The 9442-nt window shown below is 38.3% G+C and overlaps 1 protein-coding gene across 1 annotated transcript in view; it reads left to right on the forward strand.

The window, feature by feature from the left end:
* Positions 1 to 9442, forward strand: part of LOC106871483 (telomerase-binding protein EST1A) — a 90643-nt gene that overhangs the window by 29327 nt on the left and 51874 nt on the right. The window contains exons 6-8 of the mRNA XM_052968878.1: positions 1963 to 2180; positions 2951 to 3029; positions 9364 to 9439. Of these exons, the coding sequence (XP_052824838.1) occupies positions 1963 to 2180; positions 2951 to 3029; positions 9364 to 9439 (373 nt within the window). The remainder of the gene's footprint in view (positions 1 to 1962; positions 2181 to 2950; positions 3030 to 9363; positions 9440 to 9442) is intronic.

The raw sequence follows: 9442 nt of genomic DNA on the forward strand, positions 1-9442 counted from the left end.
ATATATATATATATATATATATATATATATATACAACGGGCTTCTTTCAGTTTCTGTCTACCAAATCCACTCACAAGGCTTTGGTCGGCCCAAGGCTATAGTAGAAGACACTTGCCCAAGGTGCCACGCTGTGGGACTGAACCCGGAACCATGTGGATCGTAAGCATGCTACTTACCACACAGCCACTTATTAATGCTTTTAAAACATTTTAGGTTAGTTTGATTAATAATGATTAAGCTAGCATATTGAGAATTATCTGCATGACAACATTAGCTTACAATATACCTGAAGTAAATCTTGCGATTTTTCTTTTGCTCTTTTTTAAATAGCTCTTGCCAACCTTGTTGAATAGCCATATCTAGTCTTGTTAAATGGCTGTAGCCAGCCTTGTTGAATAGCTCTAACCAAACATGTTGAATACCAGTCTTGTTGAATACCTCTTGCAAGTCTTGTTAACTAGCTATATGTAGCCAGCCATGTTGAATGGCTATAGCTAGCCTTATTGAACGGCTCAAGTCAAATTTGTTGAACAGCTTTAGGCAAATTTGTTGAACAGCTTTAGCCAAATTGCTGAATAGCTGTAGCCAAATTGTTGGATAGCTCTCGCCAAATTGTTAAATAGATCTAGCCAGCCTTGCTGATTAGTTGTTGAAGTTATCTCTACAGATATTCTACAGAAATTATAGCCAGCACTGATTTTTGTTACTGTACTATAATTTCTAGAGAATATCTGTAGAGATAAGCCCAACAAGTGATGTAAAGCACACTGCTAAAGCAGTTGAACATGGCATTGTGTTATAAAAACGTTTAATATACTTTATAGTATATCATAGTTGCATAATGAAATACCTTATCCCTACAAGTCATTAATACTTGCTGATTAGATCTAGCTAAACTTGTTGAATAGATCTAGGTAGACTTACTGAATAATCTAGCCAGTGTTGTTGAATAACTCTTGCTAGCTTTATTGAATAATTCTAGCAGATCTTGTTGAGTAGCTCTGATCAGCTGTGTATACATAAACAAGTCTATGGTGTGGAACTTGCTGACTGAAAGCTTAGTGATTCAAGACATATTCTTTGTTTTGTTTCAGTCATTTGACTGCGGCCATGCTGGAGCACTGCCTTTAGTCGAACAAATCGACCCCAGGACTTATTCTTTGTAAGCCTAGTACTTATTCTAATGGCCTCTTTTGCTGAACCGCTAAGTTATGGAGACATAAGTTCACCAACATCGGTTGTCATGCGATGATGAAGGAGGACAAACATACACACACACACACACACATATATACGACGGGCTTCGTTCAGTTTCCATCTACCAAATCCACTCACAAGGCTTTTGTCGACTCGAGGCTATAGTAGAAGACACTTGCTCAAGGTGCCACGCAGTGGGACTGAACCCGGGACCATGTAGTTAGTTAGCAAGTTACTTACCACACAGCCACTCCTGCTCCTACAATATGTCTGATGTTTCATTTGCCCCAAACTTCAGCAGTCTAGTTGTGGCCATTGCATTTCTGTTTGCTATACCGAGTAGGCTGAGTGATTATGTAGAATCATTCTCATTTTCTTTTTATTCTTTCAAAGACGGTACTTGAAGATGTTTGAAAATTTAGACTTGTATAGTGTAGTTTGCTTCAGTTGATTATTGAGGTAGCAAAACAATTGTTTTAAATACAAATTTCTGTGCATTATATACAATAGCAATAACTAATGTATATTATTTTCGCTTCACTAAAAACAATAAATAATTGATTTATAGATTCAATGAAATTCTGCTAACAACAAAAATTAAAACTCCCTTCATGGAGGCCATATGCTTATCTTGTTATTGTTAACAGTTTAAAATACTTGATTTGTTAGAGTGATGAGGGAAGAAACTAATAATTAAACACTGATGAGTTTTGTTTTAAATTGTGTGATCTTATATTTTTTTTATATTTTTGTTTTGTCTTCTAGGGAACTTCCTTCTATGAAGGTCTTTTAGAACATTTGCAGACAACTTACAACTTCTCCTTGACACCATTTCTTGACACCAATGGCTCCCCTCCTGAAACCTGCAACAGAACAGTCAAACTTGCTTTACTCACTGCCCAAAGAATTATGATATGTCTTGGTGACATAGCTCGATATCGAGAATTGGCCAATGATTCTACAAACTATGGTAGAGCACGAAGGTGATTGTTGAATTCTGTAATTGATTTTGAATTCATCATTGGTTTGTCGATATTTTCTCATTTACATTCAGTATCATTTCAACTGTGCACAGTGTTTCATATTTGAAGAAATAATCCTGTTTATACCATCATGATACTGACAATGTTCTTTTTTGCTTACTAGTATGGATGGGTGAATCTTTTAAATTTGAATATTTTTAATTTGGAGGAAATGTTATAAAAAAACAGTTACCATTTCTGCAGCTAACTTGTCTATGGTGATTTAATTGTGAGAATGATTATCAGTAGATGACAAAGCTGACTATGATGGTTGGAGTAAGTTTTGAACTGCTGATTATGTGGTTATTGCTCCAGTACCTTGACTCTCTTTTATCTCCTTTCTAAACTGATCCTCTAAAATCATGTTGAAGTTTAAAGTAAGATTTAATGATCAGAAATTTATTTAAAACAAGGAAAAACTTGTTCAATTAAACAGCATGAAAACATGAGCACAGTAATTTATAACTTTATATCATTTATTCTAACAAGACTGCAACAAAGTTAATGATTTTATATAAAGTACTAATACTAATTAGTGTTATAACTAATCTCTGATTAACTGAACAGCTAGCTAATATCTATCCTATGCAGAACAATAGATATGTATAATTTAGCTTGAACCAGATCAGAGATTGATTTAAATCACCATTTTTATTTTTGTAAAATGGAATTTTTGTTAGGTTAAACTAGAATTTTAATCATACTGACTTGAACATTTTTTCCATTTCCAGTTGGTACATGAGGGCTCAACAACTTGCCCCTAAAAATGGTCGACCTTACAATCAACTTGCAATCTTAGCTCTCTATACAGTAAGTATTTCAATGTAACATTCCTTTTGCATTTTTTATTTTTAAGTTGTTGATAAACTAATACAAAGATATTCAGTTAGGACTAACATAATAATGAGTTTAGCAAGTGTAAGTTAATCCTTTCACTGCAAAATGAAATTTTGTGGTTATTCCATCATCATCATCATCATCATCGTTTAACGTCCGCTTTCCATGCTAGCATGGGTTGGACGATTTGACTGAGGACTGGTGAAACCAGATGGCAACACCAGGCTCCAATCTGATTTGGCAGAGTTTCTACAGCTGGATGCCCTTCCTAACGCCAACCACTCCGAGAGTGTAGTGGGTGCTAGTCTAGTTTTATATTTTTCAATATTTCTTTTTTCTCTCAATTTTTTTAATGTGTTTCTTGCTGTTTGAAATAACACAATTCCTATTTCTCTCATCAAAGTTTCTAGACCTTCACAGTCTCATTTTCATCTTCACTGATGAGATATTGCCAGCATGTTTTGTTGTCACTTCACAATAGGCAAAGTCAATAATATTCCAGTAATAATATTAAATATCTACCAAAACATAGAATTGGTATTTTCTGCAAGTCCCACTGCTTCAATAAATTTGACATATCTCAACAAGAATAGTTTCAAATATGACATTCCTCAACAAAAGATAGATTTAGATTAGTATATTAAAATGTTTTGCACAATTAGGGGTAATGAAATTTTGAGTGGATACATCTCCAGCTGAGAATCCCTAATCTTGCGGGTTTGTAAGTGCTGGTGCCACCTAAAAATGTATTCGTGCCCGTGCTGCATAAAAGCACCCAATACACTATGTAAAGTGGTTGACATTAGGAAGGGTATCCAGCTGTAGAAACCATGCCAAAACAGACATTGAGCCTGAGCAGCCCATCAGCTGGTCAGCTCCCATCCAACCCATGTCAGCATGGAAAATGTATGTTAAATGATGATGAGTGAAAAGGGTTTCTTTTGAAAATCGTATTATTCTTCTCTTTCAGATTAGTTATGAGCAAATAGAGGTGCTTGTTAAATCATATGTATAAGAAAAATGTATAGCTTAATAAATGTTATGAGAGCCAACTGAAATTGCTTGATATCCTGCATTTAAATACAATCATCATCATCATCATCATCATTGTTTAACGTCCGCTTTCCATGCTGGCATGGGTTGGACGGTTTGACTGAGGACTGGTAAGCCAGAAGGCTGCACCAGGCCCCAATCTGATCTGGCAAGGTTTCTACAACTGGATGCCCTTCCTAATACCAACCACTCCGAGAGTGTAGTGGGTGCTTTTTGCATGTCACGTGGCACAGGGGCCAGTCAGGCGGCACCGGCATCGACCACACTGGAATGGTGCTTTTTATGTGCCACCGGCATGAGAGCCTGTCAGGCGGCACTGGCCACACATGAGTGGTCCTTTTCACATGTCACTGGCACAGGAGCCAGTCCAGTAGCACTGGCAGGGACCATGCTCAAATGGTGCTTTTTACATATTGTCAGCACGGGTGCCAGTCAGGTGGTACTAGCATTGGCCATGATAACGATTTCACTTGACTCCAACAGTTAATAAAGGAAAACCAAAGATTTTGTAATTTCATGCCATTCTGATGTCAATATAAATATTTAATTATGTAGCTATCAACTGGATTTGAACCCAGCATCTTTACTTAAGTTCTAAAGCCTAAATAAAGAATTTTAGAGAACACATGCAAAAGGCAAAAACTAAAATATCTCTTGTATATGAGACTAATTCAGCTGAGACGAGACAAGCAAATTATTTGAGTAAAGTATTTCATCCTGGTCGGAGAGAGAGAAAGTTTTTAAAAGTTTATGGCAGTACTGGGAAATGAATGAAACACGTTTTTTTGCTACAAGTCAGCTCTGATTGAACAGACCTATTGTCAAAATGTACTCCAACCATGGCCATCCTTCTTTAAGATGTTTAGAAGTACATTATCTAATATATCCTGTCTATTCTTGTGATGATAGGTTGTGATTTGAGAGGGATTTGGCTGCTATTTCTAGCTGGATGAGTCGAGCAATCGCATAAAGGCTCCTTCGTGTTCAGCATTAAAGTGAAGTGTAGTGGGAAGACAGTTGGAAATTATATAGTGATTAAAAAAAACAGCTACAGACAAGGGAGATGCTGAAAGGTTGCAATGGATTGAAGAGTGATGTGAGCATATAGACATGCATATATATGTGTGTATATATGTGTATGTATATATATCTTACTCTCTTTTACTCTTTTACTTGTTTCAGTCATTTGACTGCGGCCATGCTGGAGCACCGCCTTTAGTCGATCAAATCGACCCCAGGACTTATTCTTTGTAAGCCTAGTACTTATTTTATCGGTCTCTTGCCGAACCGCTAAGTTACGGGGATGTAAACACACCACCATCAGTTGACAAGCGATGTTGGGGGGACAAACACAGACACACAAACACATACACACGTATGCATATATATATATATACACATATATATGACAGGCTTCTTTCAGTTTCTGTCTACCAAATTCACTCACAAGGCTTTGGTCGGCCCGAGGCTTTAGTAGAAGACACTTACCCAAGGTGCCACGCAGTGGGAATGAACCCAGAACCATGTGGTTGGTAAGCAAGCTACTTACCACATAGCTGTGTATATATATGTATGCCAGTGCCCCTGGATTGGCTCTTGTGCGGGTGGCACATAAAATACACCATTTTGAGCACGGCCATTGCCAGTACCGCCTGACTGGCCTTTGTAGGATTTTCGAGTGAGATCGTTGCTAGTACCCCTGGACTGGCTCTTGTGCAGGTGGCACATAAAATACCCCATTTTGAGCGTGGCCGTTGCCAGTACTGCGTGACTGGCCGTCGTAGAATTTTCAAACGAGATCATTGCCAGTGCCCCTGGACTGGCTCTTGTGCGGGTGGCACATAAAATACACCATTTTGAGCGTGGCCGTTGCCAGTACCGCCTGACTGGCCTTCGTGCGGGTGACACGTAAAAGCACCCACTACACTCTCTGAGTGGTTGGTGTTAGGAAGGGCATCCAGCTGTAGAAAATCTGCCAAATCAGATTGGAGCCTGGTGTAACCATCTGGTTTCACCAGTCCTCAGTCAAATCGTCCAACCCATTCTAGCATGGAAAGCAGACGTTAAACGATGATGATGATGATGATGATGATATGTCTACCCATGTGGAATAAAATAACTTTATTTTCTATATATATATGTGTGTGTTTGTGTGTGTCTGCATGTGCACTCAGTAGCAGCTGTTGTCATTGATGGTGTCGAATAAAAATTTACAAAAATGAAATAAGGTAAAAAAAACAAACAAACAAAAGCAAAATGATTGATTGAAAAAAATGAAACTATTTAAAAGGTAACGTCAAGGGCATGTTCAACATCTGATACTAAGCTAATATAGCTGCTGTTGCTGCTTCTATTATTATAGTTATAATATATTAAAAAAAAGGCAAGGACAGCAGGTGTTCTTACAGAATATCTATATATATTTATATGAATTAAATATAAAGGGAATTTAATTGTTACACAGAAAAGGTTTTAACATTGGTAAACTTCAGTGTACATAATAATGGTGACAGTTTTTTCCAACATTGTTACTCTGTTTGCGTGGAGGCGCAATGGCCCAGTGGTTAGGGCAGCGGACTCGCGATCATAGGATCGCGGATTTGATTCCCAGACCGGGCGTTGTGAGTGTTTATTGAGCGAAAACACCTAAAGTTCCATGAGGCTCTGGCAGGGGATGGTGGTGAACCCTGCTGTACTCTTTCACCACAACTTTCTCTCACTCTTACTTCCTGTTTCTGTTGTGCCTGTAATTCAAAGAGTCAGCCTTGTCACACTGTGTCACGCTGAATATCCCTGAGAACTACGTTAAGGGTACACGTGTCTGTGGAGTGCTCAGCCACTTGCACGTTAATTTCACGAGCAGGCTGTTCCGTTGATCGGATCAACTGGAACCCTCGATGTCGTAAGCGACGGAGTGCCAACAACTCTGCACTACCCTGTGTAGGTCCTTGTCATTATATCTGTGGTATTTTAAATAGTATAGTTCTTGGTAGCTGCATTTATCCTTATCCTTCTCATCATCATCATTTAATGTCGGATGGAGTCGGATGGTTTGACAAGATCCAAGGAGCTGCACAGCTCTGTGGTATGGTTTCTGTAGCTAGATTCTCTTCCTAACACCAGCCACTTTACAGTGTTTAATGGGTACTTTTTTCTTTTTTTCTTTTATTTTCATGACACTAGCGCTAGTGAGTTTGCCAAGTAACTTGCAAGATGAAGTAAAGAAAGAAAAAGTAGTCTCCTCGACTAAGTGAGAGAGTATTTGTGAGAGCAGGAGGTGTCTTTATACCAGATGTTGAAGGCTGATTATCTATTTATCCTGTATGAGTGAATAGCAGATCAGAGTAATTTTCAAGGTCAAGGTCAAACAAATACATGCAACCACACACACACATACACACACACAAACAAGCATGCAATATTATCTTAGCTATATATGTACATGTTGTGAAGGCACATGGCTCAGTGGTTAGAGCGTCGGGCTCACAATCATGAGGTAGTGTGTTCAATTCTTGGACTGGGTTGTGTGTTGTGTTCTTGAACAAGAAACTTTATTTCATGTTGCTCCAGTTCAGTCAGCTGTAAAAATGAGTTGCGATGTCACTGATGCCAAGCTGTATCGGTCTTTCGCATTTCCCTTGGATAACATCAGTGGGGTGGAGAGGGGGGGAGGCTGGTATGCATGGGCAATTGCTGGTCTTCCATAAAACAACCCCATGATCATTTCTGACTAAAAGGGGTCTTTACCCTTTTTACCCTATATGTACATATAGACACTGGCATGGCTGTGTGGTACGGAGTTCTCCTCCCAACCACATGGTTTTAGGTTCAGTCCTACTGTGTGGCACCTTGAGCAAGTATTTTTTCCTATAGCCTCAAGCCGACCAAAACCTTGTAAGTAGATCTGGTTAACATAAACTAAAAGTAGCTCATATATATAACGTGTGAGTGAGTGTGTGTATGTATGTGTGTGTGTGTGTCTCCCACCACTGCTTGACAACTGGTGTTGGTGTGTTTACACCCCTGTAACTTATCAGTTCAGCAAAAAGCATCTGATAGAATAAGTCCTGGGGGTGATTTGCTTGACTAAAATTCTTCAAGGTGGTGCTCCAGCATGGCTGCAGTCTAATGACTGAAACAAGTAAAAGAATAAAAGAATACTCACACAGACATTAAAACAACAAAGTAGGGAGAAAAGGTTGGGTGAAAAAGGACAATGTATTGTCATAAGGCGTAAGAACATGTTTCAGTATCTGTACACACATCAATATGAATGTCCATAAATGTGAGACAGTGAGTGGAAGGAAAGAGGAAAACATACTAGGAAAAAAGAAAACTGTTAATTTAAGTCTTTTGATGAAGTCATGCTAAATATAAAGAACAGATATTGCAATGTTTTTATCAGTCCGAATATGCTTGATGCACGTTCGAACTGGGGAACAAGCTACTCATGGAGAATATATCTCTCATCAGTCACTGACACTAAGCAGACGACATAGATACTTATATTTGCAGTTCTGTGAAAATCTGTGAGATTTTGTAACTTTGTACGTTAAGAAATGACTGACCAGTGGTGGAAGTCATCTTACCACCATCGTCATCATCAGCATTTAACATCTATTTTCTATGCTGGCATAGGTTAGATGGCTTGACAGGAACTTGCAAGGCCAGGGGCCACACCAGGGTTCTATAGTCTTCTTTAGCTTGGTTTCTATGGCTGGATGTCCTTCCTAATGACAACCACTCTACAGAGTGTACTGGGTTCTTTTTAACATGGCACCATCACCAGTGCTTTCTCTTTCTATGTGACCCCAGCATGGTTTGTGGATTTGCAATTACTTTGAGTGTTATCTTAGATCAGTGGTTCTCAACTGGGGTTCATGTGAACCATGAGGCTCCATATAAGACTTTTGGTGCTCCACGTAACAAAATAGTAAATTGGAGATCCACAATAGAGCCCTTTAAAAGATTTTGCTTTAGTTGTATGTATTTCAAGAAACAGCTAGGTTTCTTTCTCTAACATTTTACATAGTTCAACCTACACAAGTTAATGTGCGAAAAACAAAATAGGAGTTTTGAAAGACGTTTCTAGAAAGCTAGTTTTTAAGCATTGAATCGCTATGGGGGTCCACCAGAATAAAATAGTAATCAAAGGGGTCCAAAGAGAAAAAATGGTTGAGAATTCAATTTCCAAATAATATTTTTTTTTTAAATTTAACTATAAAATGCTTATCATTTATTATTTTTTTTCCAGAAACGGAAGTTAGATTCTGTTTATTACTATATGCGTAGCCTTGCTGCCAGTAATCCCTTTATGACAGCACGGGAGAGTT

Source organism: Octopus bimaculoides, chromosome 6 (assembly GCF_001194135.2).
Source record: "Octopus bimaculoides isolate UCB-OBI-ISO-001 chromosome 6, ASM119413v2, whole genome shotgun sequence".
Taxonomy (NCBI): Eukaryota; Metazoa; Mollusca; class Cephalopoda; order Octopoda; family Octopodidae; genus Octopus; species Octopus bimaculoides.